Source organism: Podarcis vaucheri (genome assembly GCF_965113315.1).
Source record: "Podarcis vaucheri genome assembly, contig: HAP1_SCAFFOLD_229, whole genome shotgun sequence".
In the NCBI taxonomy this organism is placed as follows: domain Eukaryota; kingdom Metazoa; phylum Chordata; class Lepidosauria; order Squamata; family Lacertidae; genus Podarcis; species Podarcis vaucheri.
In genome coordinates, this window is record NW_028118717.1 from 16,777 (window position 1) to 31,589 (window position 14,813).

Here is a 14,813-nt window from a genome sequence, read left to right on the forward strand (position 1 = left end):
CACCCACATTTCCCCTTCAAATTTGGAGGGGGGAAAGTGCATCCTATGGGGCGAAAAATATGGTATATATGCATCTGTTTTTCTAAACACAACCTAGATTAACTGTGGGGAACCAGTGGCCCTCCAGATGTTAGGACTCCCTCTCCAGAACGGCCAGTCATCAAGCACATCTGGAGAGCCGCAGGTCGCCCACCCTTGCGGAAAAAGGACTGCCGAGACGAAGGAAATTCCCAGTTAAACGGGCTACTGGTTAAAAGATCACTTTCATTGCATCTTGGCTAAAAAGGCACTGCGCCCTCTCGTTCTGGATTTTCTCCGGAGTTTCCCTCAGACGTAGCAGCCAGATTGCAGCCAAGAAACCGATGCCTTCGCTGAACGGGGTTTCCCTCAGCATCGCCTCGCTCCCTCCCCCCAACCGACTTCTGAGGCGGTTAGCGGGTGGGCGTTTCCCGGACGGCGAACCTCCGCCCAGCGGCCATTTTTACCATCTTTTCCCGCTCAGTTCCCCCTTTTCGAGATGTTTCAGAAACTCGTGCGAAGTGGGGCCGGGCTGCCCGACGCCTAACTTACTCGGATAACGGTCTGAACTCTCTTAACTCTTCGCCGCTGGGAGGAGGAGAAAGAGAAAAGGCGATGGCGCCCCTCGACTGCCACACGGACTGCGTGGAGAGGCCCCTGTCGCGCGCGCTGCGGGCCCTGGGCGCCCAGGTGGGCGCGCACCCGTGGCCCTTCCTGCTCGTGCCCGTGGCGCTCTCGGCCGCTTTGGGCGCCGGCTTCGCGTCCCTGAGCAGCCTGGAGGACAACGACATCGAGGGCCAGTTCACGCCGCTCGGGGGCCCCGCCAAGGGCGAGCGGCGCTTCGTGCAGGCGCACTTCCCCACCGACGACGCGCGGCGCTTCTCGGCCGAGAGGCTGAGCACCGAGGGCTCCTTCGCCTCCCTCCTGGCCGTGGCCCGCGGCGGAGGCTCGCTCCTCACCCGGGAGGCCTTCGCCGAGCTGCTGGCGCTGGACCAGGCGGTGCGGGGGCTCCGCAGCCCCGACGGCCCCGCGCTCCCCTTCGCCCGGCTCTGCGCGCGGAGCAGCCCCGGCCACAACTGCAGCAGCGCCAACCCGCTGCTCAGCTTGGTGCAAGGCGACCCGGCCGGGATACAGGCGCTGCTGCCCGACCTCACCTTCCCGCTCTACGTCCCTCCGCTCACTGCCAACCCCCTTTACCTGCCCCCCTTTCTGGGAGGCCTCGACTTGGGCCCCGGGGATGGGCCGGCGCGCCCCGTCCGGGCAGCCAAAGCGCTGCGCCTCTTCTACTACTTGCAGGAGGACGAGGCTTCTCGCAGAAACGACAGCGCGCTCTGGCTCCGGACGTTTCTGGAGCGCATCCCGGGCGTGCTGAAATCCTTGAACCTCGCAACCATCCAGGTAAGCGTCTCCTGGCACGATGGAGCCGCGATATGACTCTCTGTGTCTGCCTGACGCATGCTGCCATGCTTACTGGAGGGAACGGGATCTGAAGTCAAACCACTAGGGTCAGAGGTTCCCCATGCCTAACGCACCTGCATCAGCAAGTGGAGGCATTCAGTGGCGGCCAAACATTTAATTTTAGTAAGTAATTAGAAAACAAGCTATTGCAGCATCTCTGGCAACGCAAGAATGCCAAGGAGTGCCTCTTTCAAAATGATGCAAATTATTACTATGCCTTGTGTCAATCTCTAGGTTTAAAAAATGCATTTTATGCTTTTATGCTGTTTCCTGAATTACTTCTTTTGCACAGCTTGGACATGCTTGGATGTAAATCAGGGGCAGAAAACCTTGAGCCCATGGGCCAAATTTGGCCTGCCATGCTTCACCATTTGGCCCATAAGGCCATTTTGCCCAAACCATACCCTGCCCTACATCTGATGTCACATGTGATGTCAGGCACAGGGCAGGCAGAGATAGGGCTAGATCAGCTGCACATACAACCAATCCCAGCAGAAGGGACCACCCATCAGCTGATGCATTGGGACTTCAGTTCTGCTTGGGCACCATCTTCCCCCGTTCCCGTAGGCCAACTTTGACAGGACCACAGGATGGGGAGAGATATGGTTAAAAAGGTTCCCCACCCTTGATATAAAATGATTAATAAATTATGTAGATAAATAAATGAATACTTAAATGATCCAGAGCCTAGGCCCAGCACATAATTTTTCATATAATTTGCATATGTAATTGATGTGCATACAGTGGTGCCTTGCAAGACGAAATTAATCTGTTCCGCGAGTCTCTTCGTCTTGCGGTTTTTTCGTCTTGCGAAGCACGGCTATTAGCGGCTTATCGGCTATTAACGGCTTAGCGGCTTTAAGAAAAAGGAAACAAACTCGCAAGACGTTTCATCTTGCGAAGCAAGCCCATAGGGAAATTCGTCTTGCGGAACGACTCAAAAAACGGAAAACTCTTTCGTCTAGCGAGTTTTTCGTCTTGCGAGGCATTCGTCTTGCAGGGCACCACTATAGATGCCTCTAGAAAATTAATATGGTGGTTGACTGGGATTTGGAGAATACAGTAATATTCTTTGCAGGACTTCCAACTGCACTATAAATAAAGTTTTCAAAATATTTTTAAATAGGGGGAGCAAGGGGATTGAGATTTGGGCCCCACTGCAAAAAGCTTGGTGCCCTGAATTAACCTTTAGCAACACCTCCGCCAGATTATGTCAGTGTGATGGGCTGATTTGTTCGAAATGCATATCATTCGACCCACAGCTCCTCACTCATAGGAACCCCTCCCCCTTCTTTGCGAAAATGAAAAGAAAAAAGGACCTGCTCCCTTAGCATTTGTAGAACAGAAAGCAGAACCTCACTGGCTGCTAAAAATGAGGGTTGGCTAACAAGCCCAAGCAAAATTTGTACTGTATCTGTTTTCTCAGCTAGGGTGGTTAGGATGGTTATTAGTGCAACTAGTTCTGCTTATCTGTGCTACCCAGGCCTGAATAGTTCCACCCTTTCTCTCTCTCTCTCTCTCTCTCTCTCTCCCTCCCCCCTCCCCCCACCACTATGTGGTTTGAGTACTGGAGCCAGTAACACTGTTCAGTGTAAGGCTATTAATATGCCTCTTTGCATCCAGAAGAAAAGTATAGGAACTGCTCCAGACAGTAAGTTTTATTCCATTTGGGTTAGTCTGTTGCAGCTTTTCATTCATTAGCATGTATTTCCCCTCTCACCCTATTAAACAGAACTCACTCTGGTACTTAGAGGCATAAGGGACATGGGTGGCATTGTGGTCTAAACCACAGAGCCTAGGGCTTTCCGAGCAGTTTGAATCCCCGCGACAGGGTGAGCTCCCGTTGTTTGGTCCCTGCTCCTGCCCACCTAGCAGTTTGAAAGCACGTCAAAGTGCAAGTAGATAAATAGGTACCACTCCGGCGGAAAGGTAAACGGCGTTTCCGTGCGCTACTCTGGTTCACCAGAAGCGGCTTAGTCATGCTGACCGTACGCCACATCCCTGAGCCAGTAAAGCAAGATGAGTGCCACCACCCCAGAGTCATCCACGACTGGACCTAATGGTCAGCAGTCCCTTTACATTACTTAGAGGCATGCTGCTTCTGAAGCTGGAGACATGGAATAGCATCATGGCTGGTTGCCATCGGTATTATTATCCTCCGTGGATTTGTCTAATCCCATTTTAAAAGTTATGTAAACTCGTGGCTGTCTCTAGAAGTTGGAAGCCAGACAGTGGTGCTAACCTGCGGCCTCTGCCAGTCATAGGCTGTGCACACATTGGTGACTTGAGGCATTAGAGACTTTGTTCAGCCAACCCAACCAAGCAGCTTAATGAAGACTGAGAATTGCTAGGCGGCCTCAGAATGTTGAGTGTCCAATGGGATGCGGAGTGAAATGAATTATTCTCAAAGAGGGCAGGGCTGCCTAACTTGAACCCTTGGTGTATGAAGTCGTGCACTGTTTAGGATGGGCTATCTGAAAGACCACCTCACCCCTTATATGGCAAATCAAGTCACTGAGGGCCTCCAGCAGATACCACCTGATCAGGAGGTCTGTTCCGCACAATGTAGGACTTGGGCCTTTAGTGCTGTGACACCTGTCCTTTGGAATTACTCCCCACTGCTTGGATATTACACAGACGCTGTAGCGACTGTCTTTTAAGTGCCTCCTGAAGAACCTTGCTCTTAGCAAGTAGAGATCTTTCCCAGTCTACATCAGTATTGGAATTGTTTTAAGGATGTTTTTATTGTTTGCTATCCTGGGCCCCTAAGCAGGAACACTCCATGCTGCAAAATGTATTTCAGGTCCCACTTATATTCTGCTAATTGCACCCTGTCTTTATACTCTTGTGAGCATTTAGATTTATATATCAAGGACTTCCGGGTTGGCGCCATCGGTAATGGCTGAATTCCTCTGACCGGGAGGAATTTGCCCCGTGGAAAATTGGGTCTGGCCGCTACGGCGAAGGCAGAAACCCGCAAAAAATCACAGGCAGGAGAAACCTGTGAACGTGGGATTCGGCGGGCACCTTTTGCGCCTCCCCTACTCGCGGGGAAACCCGATTTCGGGGTTCCGGAGCGACGTGCGGTGAGTGGTGCGGTGCTTCGAGTCTTCTGCTTCTTCCACGGAGCGAAGCCGCATAGCTGTTGCCGGAGAGCGCTGACTTTTTCCTGTGGGCAATTTGAATCTAAAGCAATTACCCGTGAGTAGAGCTGGAACGGGAGAATTAGATTTCTAAACGTATAATTTGGTATCGAAGTGGGGAGGTTCAATACAGGAAGTCCGCCTCCCCTTTTTGTAAATAGACTGAAGCAAAAAGGCTGTAAGCTGAAGCCTTGGAAAGCCCTTTGCAAAAGACTAAAATTTCAACGGTAAAGAACATTTAATCCCCCCTCGGGGGCAGGAGAGGAGGGGGGGAGTTGTGGACTGAGTAGACCTGCAGGAGAGAGTGAAGAGAGTCAGAATACTGCCGCTCTGACCCTGGAAACGGGCTGCTAGCTGGATTGACGTCTTTTGGAATGTCCATTGACAGCGTATAGAACGTTCACTGACAGCTAGCTAAGTAAGACAAATACATTGTTTCTACATTGTTTCTACAGTCTGGTTGTTTCTAAAAAGGAATAAATAGTAACAGAAAATGGAAACTAACTTTGGATGTTTGAACTGTGTTTAAAAGAGGACATTATTGATCAATACAAGTAACATAAATTGAAACTGTTTCCCCCTAGTGGAAGTTTTTGAAACTGGTTGTTTTACAAGAGTTCTACAAGTGTGGAGCTAGGGGAATTTCCAGCTGTAAGATAAGAAACTGTGAGACTCTGGGACTGACCTTGAATCGTTTAAGTGTTATGGCAAATGGAAAGGAAAAAATAGATTTGCCAACTGCTGAAAAAACATTAAGGTCTGGGAAGATTAGGCAGCAACCTAGGAGAAGTTCAATACCAGATCCCCTCCCTCCGGCTGCTGCTGTGTCTATATCAGCACAACCAAAATCAAAAGGAATGCTATCAGAAGAGGTACTAGCGGTTGCGTTAAGTAAGATAAATGACTCATTGGAACAGCTTAATAAGAAAGTGGACGCTGCAACTAATAAAATTGATTTAAATACGGAAAGCATAAACAATTTGGGACTAAAGGTGAATACCAATACAGAAACGATTCAGAAATTGATACAGGAATCCACTCTGATACAGCAGACTGCGGAGGAAGCTAGGGAAAAGGCTGTAGCTGCTGAATGTAAAGTAACACAATTGGTGAAAGAGAGAGTCCCAGCCCTACAGAGGCAACTTGATGAACATAAGCTGACGCTTGCTATGATTGAACTTAAAGAAAAACAGACAAATTTGAGGATCAGAGGCCTACCTGAATTTGAGAAGGAAAGTTTGATAGACTTTCATACACAGGAATTTGTTGATTTTTGGGACCTGGACTTGGGACAAGAAGAGTTTAGAATAGTGAGGGCCTTCAGACTTGGAAGAGGAGGGGGAAAAGAGAAGAATATAATAAGAGACTGCTTGATTACTCTTCAATCTAAAGAAGAGAGAGATAGAATCTTGGGTTGGCACTACCAGAAGAATCTAGAAGTACAACAGTCAAGAGTGGTAATTTTTAAAGACGTCCCGAAATATCTTTTGGATCTTAGGCCTGACTACGGAGATATTGTTGCCCTGCTGAGAAAGAATAAAATTATCTTTAGGTGGGAGTTTCCCCAAGGCCTATCTTTCAGTTTCAAAGGTAGGAAAATAAAAATAAGATCAGTAGAGGATAAAGTGAAGTTTTTGTACAAGTACGAGGAAGATTTGCAGAAGGGAGTTGGAAAAGAGCCAAGAGCATCGGACAGAAGATCACCAGATAGAGCACCAGAGCAGAGAGCATTGGACAGAAGATCACCAAACAGGGGAACATTGGACATATCAACATTGTCTTTTGGACTGGACTCCCCAGTGAACGTGCTACCATTACTACCAACAGAAGAAGAGCAAGCATTGGGTGCAGTTGGAGGAACATTAGCGTAATTACATGATGGCGTTGCAGGTTTTGAGCTGGAATGTGAATGGACTAAATTCCCCTGAAAAGAGGCGGAAAGTCATTCATTTATTGAAAAAAGAACATTTGGACTTAATTTGTTTACAAGAAACAGATGTGATAAGGCTACACAGGAAAATAATGAGTAATAAAAGATTGGGCCAAGAATTCATTTCATCAGACAAAGTTAAAAAAAGAGGAGTGGTCCTCTATGCAAAGGAGAGCCTATCACCAAAATTCTTATTTAAAGATGACCAAGGAAGATTTGTAGCAATTGAAATTCAATCACAAGGAGAGAAATTTTTGATTCTAGGTATATATGCACCAAATGAAGGAAAATCGGAATTCTTTAAGAAGTTACATGAGACCCTGATGGATTATATGGATTATAATATTATTTTGATGGGAGATATGTATGGAGTGGTGTCTACAAATATGGATAAGGCACAGAGACAGGTAGTCACCAAAGATGGTAGACTACCAAAAACCCTTTTTGACATGACTGAAAATATGGATTTAGTTGATATTTGGAGAATGAAGAACCCTCTGGGAAGAGAGGGAACTTTCTTCTCTGAGGCTAAAATGATGTGGACAAGAATTGACCAAATCTGGGTAACCAGGGGACTTGCTCCAAAGACTAGCAAAGTGGAGATCTGCCCCAAAACTTGTTCGGACCATAATGCGGTGAAGATGGAAATGAAATTAACGCCAAGCGGCTCCTTCAGATGGAGGATGAATGACACCTTGTTTAGGAATGAAGAGGTGACCAAGAAGGCCCAAAAAACTCTAAGAGATTATTTTGAGATAAACATGAACACTACAGTGGAAAAAAGAGTAATTTGGGATGCAAGCAAAGCAGTTATGAGAGGATTCCTAATACAACAGAATGCAATTAAGAAGAGAACTCAGAATGAAAAAAAGGATAAAATCCTGGGAAAGATAGGGGAAGGAGAGAAGAAACTGAGAGCAAAACCAAAGTCACAGGAGATTCTGAAAGAGATAAAGTTATACCAGGTACAATATGCGAAGCTGATGAATCAGGAAATAGAATGGAAGATTAAACAGATGAGGCAAAAGACATTTGAATCGGTAAATAAATGTGGGAAATTGTTGGCCTGGCAAATGAAAAAAAGACAAAAATTCAATACTATCATGAATTTGGAAGTGGAAAGAAAAAATATACAGAGCCCAGTGGAGATTAGGAAGTGTTTCCAGAGGTATTTCAAACAACTTTATACACAGGAGAAGCAGAAAGAAATGGACATTGATCGATTCTTGAAAATAAATGGACTACACAAAATCTCACAGGAAAAACAACTAATGTTGAACTACAGAATAACGGACCAGGAGGTGGAAGGGGCTATTCAGAACATGCAATTAGGTAAATCTCCAGGACCAGATGGTTTGACTTCAAGATATTACAGATCTTTGAAAGATTGGTTAATACAACCATTGAAGGAAGTCTGTAATGAAATATTGGAAGGAAGAAAGGCACCAGAGTCGTGGAAGGAAGCTTACATTACACTTATACCGAAAACAGACTGAAAAGACACAGCTCAAAAACTACCGCCCCATATCGTTGCTAAATGTGGATTATAAAATTTTTGCAGACATTTTGGCCAAAAGATTAAAAAAGGTGTTAGTAGAAGAAATTCATAAAGATCAAGCGGGCAGACATTTGTCTGACAATATGAGGAATATAATTAATATTTTAGAAAAACTTCAAGTGAATATTAATACTAAGGCTGTCTTGATATTTGTGGATGCGGAGAAATCCTTTGACAACATTTCTTGGAGTTTTATGAAGAAGAATCTACAGGGGATGGGGGTAGGCCAAGGTTTTGAAAATGGTATAGGTGCAATTTATTCAGAACAAAAGGCAAAATTAATTGTGAATAATGTGGTGACAGAAGAGTTTAAGATTGAGAAAGGGACACGACAAGGTTGCCCAATTTCTCCACTGCTTTTTATATCGGTCCTTGAGGTTTTGTTAAACATGATAAGAAAGGACCAAGAGGTCAAAGGTATACAAGTGGGAGTTAAACAGTATAAACTGAAAGCATTTGCTGATGATTTAGTATTGACCCTACAGGAACCAGAATCTAGTACAAAAAGGGTATTGGAACTGATTCAAGAATTTGGGCAAGTAGCAGGTTTTAAGCTGAATAAGATGAAAACTCAGGTTTTAGAGAAAAAATTAACTGTAAATGAGAGAGAGAAATTTCAGGAAGAGACAGGACTAACATTGGTTAAGAAAGTGAAATATTTAGGGGTTAATATGACTGCTAAAAATGTAAATCTATTTAAGGATAATTATGAAAAAAGTTGGATTGAAGTGAAAAAGGACTTAGAAATATGGTCAAACTTGAAGTTATCATTGTTAGGCCGAATTGCTGTGATAAAAATGAATGTGCTGCCAAGGATGTTGTTCTTGTTTCAAACATTACAAATTTTGGACAAGATGGATTGTTTCAAGAAGTGGCAGAAAGATATTTCCAGATTTGTTTGGCTGGGCAAGAAGTCCCGAATAAAATTTAAGATATTAACTGATGCTAAAGAAAGAGGTGGATTTGCCCTGCCAGACTTAAAACTCTACTATGAATCAGCTGCTTTTTGTTGGCTGCTACTTGAAAACACTGATGTGTTGGACCTAGAAGGTTTTAATAATGTATTTGGTTGGCATGCATATTTGTGGTACGATAAGGTAAAAGCACATAAAGCGTTTAAAAATCATATTGTCAGAAAAGCATTGTTTAATGTATGGATAAGATATAAAGATTTGTTAGAAAAGAAAACCCCAAGATGGTTGTCACCAATGGAAGCGAAGGCACAGAAAAAAACTCAATATGGAGGCCAAATGGCCGAAATATTGGGAAATTCTGGAACAAGAGGGAGACAGACTAAGATTGCAGAGCTTTGAAAAATTGAAAAATAAAGTGCGAGATTGGCTCCATTATTATCAAATAATGGAGGCATATAATTTGGACAAAAAAGTTGGTTTCCAGGTGGAAAAATCAAAATTGGAAACAGAATTGCTAGATTCTAAAATTAAGAATTTGTCAAGAATGTATAACTTGCTGTTGAAATGGAACACTCAGGATAAAATGGTGAAATCAGCTATGATTAAATGGGCACAAGATGTTGGACATAATATAATGATGGCTGACTGGGAACAGTTATGGACCACAGGTATGAAATTTACGGCATGTAATGCCCTAAGAGAAAATTTAATGAAAATGATTTACAGGTGGTACATGACACCAATCAAGCTTGCAAAAATTTACCATTTGCCTGAAAATAAATGTTGGAAATGTAATGAGACTGAAGGCACATTCTTTCACCTTTGGTGGACGTGCCCAAGGATTAAGACATTCTGGGAGATGATTTATAATGAAATGAAAAAGGTATTTAAATATACCTTCTTGAAGAAACCAGAGGCCTTTCTCCTGGGCATGGTCGGCCAATTAGTGCCAGAGAAGGATAGAACTTTTTTTATGTATGCAACAACAGCAGCAAGAATACTCATCGCGAAGTATTGGAAGACACAAGATTTGCCCACCCGGGAAGAATGGCAGATGAAGTTGATGGACTACATGGAACTGGCGGAAATGACTGGCAGAATCCGAGACCAGGGAGAGGAGTTGGTGGAAGAAGATTGGAAAAAGTTTAAAGACTATCTACAGAAATATTGTGAAATTAATGAATGTTAGAAAAATGTTGAAATGAAGTTATATGGCTTTAGTAGAAATATTATAAGGAATTAAGTACAGATAGGTTAATAGAGTATTAAAGGAAAAAATAAGGTTAGAATGAGTTAAGATAATTATAGGATAGAAAACAGAGGAAGATGGAAAGGAATTGCTGAAATAATTAACAGAAGTGGAATACAAAAAGGGAGGTGTGAGGAGGTCGTGGAAATAAGTGAATGAAAGATGGGATAATGAAATTGTTTGATTTATTTTATTGTCTTTGTCTTGTTTTGTTAATTTGATGTGTTGTATTGTTTTTCTTTTTCTTTTTTCCAGTGTTTTTGGAAAAATAATAAATATTATTAAAAAAAATAGATTTATATATTAAGAGAGAGAAAATATTTAACATGTGACCTTCTCTCCCCCCCCCCCCGCTCCCTATGGCAGGTGGCTTATTTTACTTCATTGTCCAGACAAGAAGAGTTTGAAAAAAATACTAAGGAAGTGGTCCCTTTGTTTTCCATCACGTATACCTTAACAATAACCTTCTCAATTATCTCATGCTCAAGGTAATTGCTGAGAAAAGGGAAGTAATTTTTATCTTTTCATTTTGTGAGAGTGTATGGGGGACTCCCTGGTTCTGAATGGGGCAACTGTGCCCCTGAAGGAGCAGGTGCACAGCCTGGGAGTCATTTTGGACTCACAGCTGTGCATGGAGGTGCAGGTCAATTCTGAGTCCAGGACAGCTGTCTACCAGCTCCATCTGGTACACAGGCTGAGACCCTACCTGCCCGCAGACTGTCTCGCCAAAGTGGTGCATGCTCTAGTTATCTCCCGCTTGGACTACTGCAACGCGTTCTGTGTGGGGCTACCTTTGAAGGTGACCCAGAAACTCCCAACTAATCCAGAATGTGGCAGCTAGACCGGTGACTGGGAGTGGCCACCACATAACACTGGTCTTGAAAGACCTACATTGGCCCCCAGTACATTTCTGAGCACAATTCAAAGTGTTGGTGCTGATCTTTAAAGCCCTAAACAGCCTTGGTCCTGGATACCTGAAGGAGCGTCTCCACCCCCATTGCTCTGTCCGGACACTGAGATCCAACGCTGAGGGCCTTCTGGCGGTATCCTCACAGTGAGAAGCGAAGTTACAGGGAACCAGGCAGAGGGCCTTCTCGGTAGTAGCACCCACCCTGTGGAACGCCCTCCCATCAGATGTCAAAGAAATAAACAACTATATGACATTTAGAAGCCATCTGAAATCAGCCCTGTTTAGGGAAGTTTTTAATGATTGATGTTTTAATGTATGTTTAACCTTCTGTTGGAAGCCGCCCAGAGTGGCTGGGGAAACCCAGCCAGATGGGCGGGGTAGAAATAATAAATAATAATAATAATAATAATAATAATAATAATTATTATTATTATTATTATTATTATTATGTATTAGGAGGAGGTAGTAGATCTACCAAGCTTCATCTGAATGTCGGCCATCTTTCCCACATTCCATCTTAAGAATGCAGACTCAATGGCCTTACCAACAGCCAACTTTGTTCTCCCCCCTCCTTAGTTTGTTTACTGTCTAGCTGATGAAGCATTCTGGGGAGTTTGGAAGCTTGCATCCTTTTTTGAGATATTTTGTGCAACTAGGGCTTCAAAACAAAGCTTCACACAGCTTCAGTGCATGCATAGCCGATCCATGTGGTGCTAACGGGTTTAGCTTGGTTCAGTGGGAGGGGGGATTAGTACATGGACCGTGATACTCTGAATCGAATTAGAATCTTCTTAATCTGTTTTCCAGGCTGGACTGTGTACGGACAAAAGTGTGGGTTGCAGCTTTTGGGGTGCTGTCAGCAGGCTTATCTGTCGTCAGCAGCTTTGGATTGCTGCTCTTTTGTGGGGTGCCGTTTGTTGTCACAGTTGCAAATTCACCATTTCTTATCCTTGGTAAGTGAGCAAATGTACACATTCCTCCTGACTTCTCCATTGGGCTTTTCATTAATATATTTAAGAATCATGATGGGTGAAAATTCTCTTACATATCTACGGGTTTGCGACGTTAAGGAACCTTTTTTTTCCGGGAGCCAAGTCATTCGAGTTTCAAGATATCACTGTATTTCTCTTCTCGCATGACATATAGGAACTAATATGTTATATATTTGCCATTCTTCAGGGGTTGGTGTTGATGACATGTTCATCCTGGTGTCTTGCTGGCAGCAGACTAAAGTGAAGGACAGTGTCAGAGAGCGAATGGCTGACACCTATGGAAAAGCAGCTGTATCCATTACCATCACAACCCTCACAGACGTGTTAGCCTTTTACATTGGAATTGCAACTCCATTCCAGTCCGTTCAGGCATTTTGCATCTATACAGGAACAGCCTTTGTGTTCTGCTACTTATACAACCTGACATTCTTGGGGGCAGTTCTTGCTTTAAATGGGAGACGAGAAGAAAGCAACAGACACTGGCTCACATTCATGAAAGTGAACAATGAGCCTCAGGACTCTCAGGGCTGCACATATAACATGTGCTGTGTAGGAGGGTCTTTTGATGAGTCCACTGGAGCAGAGACTGAACACCCCATGAATGGATTCTTTAGACAGTATTACGGTCCCTTCCTTATGCACAGCTGGACCAAGGTGCTTGTGGTAGTCCTTTATCTCATGTACTTGGGTAGTAGTATTTTTGGCTGCACTCAAGTCCAAGAAGGTATAGATCTTCGAAATCTAGCTAGTGATAATTCTTATGTCATCCAGTATTATGAATGGGAAGAGGAATATTTTTCAGAATACGGCCCAAGGGTTATGGTGGTTGTTACTGAAAGCAAAGCTTATTGGGATTCATCTGTCCGTGCAGATGTTGAAAACTGTATGAACGCACTAGAAAGCTCATCCTACGTCAACAAGAATTTATCAGTGTCCTGGTTGAGAACTTACCAAGATGTCGCTAAACTTATGTCTTTCAATATAGATGACCGTAGGCTTTTCATTGACAATTTATCCATCCTCTTTAGAATTAATCCAGACTTCAAGTGGGATGTTTATGTTATTGCTACAGAAATAATAGCATCACGTTTTTTCATACAGACAGTCAATGTTACTACTGCAGTGGATGAGAGGAGTCTTTTAAATGAGCTGAGAGGTCTTGCTAAGGACTGCAAGGTACCGTTAATGGTTTATCATCCAGCTTTTATTTACTTTGATCAATATCTTGTGATCGCTCAGGACACGGTTCAAGCTATTGTGATTGCTGCTGGAGCCATGCTACTCATTTCCTTACTACTCATTCCCAATCCTCTTTGTTCTTTGTGGGTAACCTTTGCTATTGCCTCTGTTATTGTCGGTGTAGCTGGTTTCATGTCCTTCTGGAGTGTGAATCTTGATTCCATATCCATGATCAACCTTGTAATTTGCATAGGGTTTTCAGTAGACTTCTCAGCCCATATTTCTTATAATTTTGTTGCCAGTGAGAAACACAAAGTGAATGACAAGGCTGTGGATGCTTTGTACATCCTTGGCTACCCTGTTACACAGGGAGCTATTTCCACTATCTTGGGAGTTATTGTACTCTCCATGGCATCCTCTTACATCTTCAGAACCTTTTTTAAGATAATGTTTCTGGTGATCTTGTTTGGGGCTGTTCACGGTCTCATTTTTATTCCTGTGTTCTTAACTTTCTTCGGCTTTTGTAGTAAAATGCCAAATAGACAGCTTCCAGTCAGTGCCCAGAGCTCCAGTGCTGGAGGAGTTCCTCTCTAAGATACAAATACTGTATTATGAAACCGCCTAATGTAAACATGACAATATTACAATGAGAGCAGATAATGGAACTAATTACCTAGAGTGCAGGAGTGGGCTCTTCCTGGTGAGCATTTAAGGTCCCCATCCCTACCTTGCAGGCTGCCATCTGATTGGGCTTTACTTTGATTCTGACTTGATTTTAGGATGTAGGATGTATTTTAATTGATTGCTTGATTTTATGGTAATATGTCATATATTTGATGTTAGCCTCTATGAGCCCAGTTTTGCCTCAGATAATAAATAAAATTTATTATTATTATTATTGTTCCTCAGTGTTCTCTCTCCCACCACTTGCGGGCCAACTTTGGAAAGTGAGCAGGACCACTGACATCACGATTACATCAGGTGGCCCTTTTGCCCACATGGGTCTTACAGAGCACTTTTCATAAGGCTTCGTAAGACCCAATGATTAGCTGATTGTCAGGTGTTGCAAAGCCCTGCACGCAGCATTTTGCTTAGGATATTTCAGGCACCACCATTCCACTGATTGACAGCGCCTCAAAACCCCTTTCAGTTGAGCCACGTTTCAAACCTGCCTGGAAATACCACCCATTGAAGTGGGTACCCCTCCTTATCCCAGATCTGTAGGTAGAATCTCTTATGTTCTCTGTGACGCTATGATATTAGCACCCAAAATGTACAATATATCAAGTTTTGCTTGTGTTATATTTTCTTTTCTTTTTTTAATGTATTTTTTTAAAGATTTCTTGGTTTACAAAAATATGTGCAATGTCTCTTTTTTCGAGTTACCTTTTCTACAGGTCAGTTTCATTTGTTGAGACATTAGTGTTACATTAGGAAGAAAAGGGGGGAAGAGGTGGAGGGG

General features: G+C 43.5%; 1 protein-coding gene across 1 annotated transcript; it reads left to right on the plus strand.

The window, feature by feature from the left end:
- The first annotated feature begins 50 nt into the window (after positions 1-50).
- LOC309524453 (patched domain-containing protein 3-like) lies at positions 51-14,246 on the plus strand. The gene is made up of 4 exons (XM_082242396.1): positions 51-1,416; positions 10,637-10,758; positions 11,988-12,133; positions 12,360-14,246. The coding sequence occupies exons 1-4, from the start codon at positions 634-636 to the stop codon at positions 13,943-13,945; spliced, it is 2,637 nt and encodes an 878-aa protein (XP_082098522.1). The 5' UTR covers positions 51-633; the 3' UTR covers positions 13,946-14,246.
- Positions 14,247-14,813: the final 567 nt, after the last annotated feature.

Coding starts and splice junctions, on each gene's coding strand:
- LOC309524453 (XM_082242396.1), top strand. CDS start 634: ATGGCGCCCCTCGACTGCCACACGGACTGCGTGGAGAGGCCCCTGTCG. Junction 10,759..11,987: donor TCAATTATCTCATGCTCAAG/GTAATTGCTGAG, acceptor TCTGTTTTCCAG/GCTGGACTGTGTACGGACAA. Junction 12,134..12,359: donor TTCACCATTTCTTATCCTTG/GTAAGTGAGCAA, acceptor GCCATTCTTCAG/GGGTTGGTGTTGATGACATG.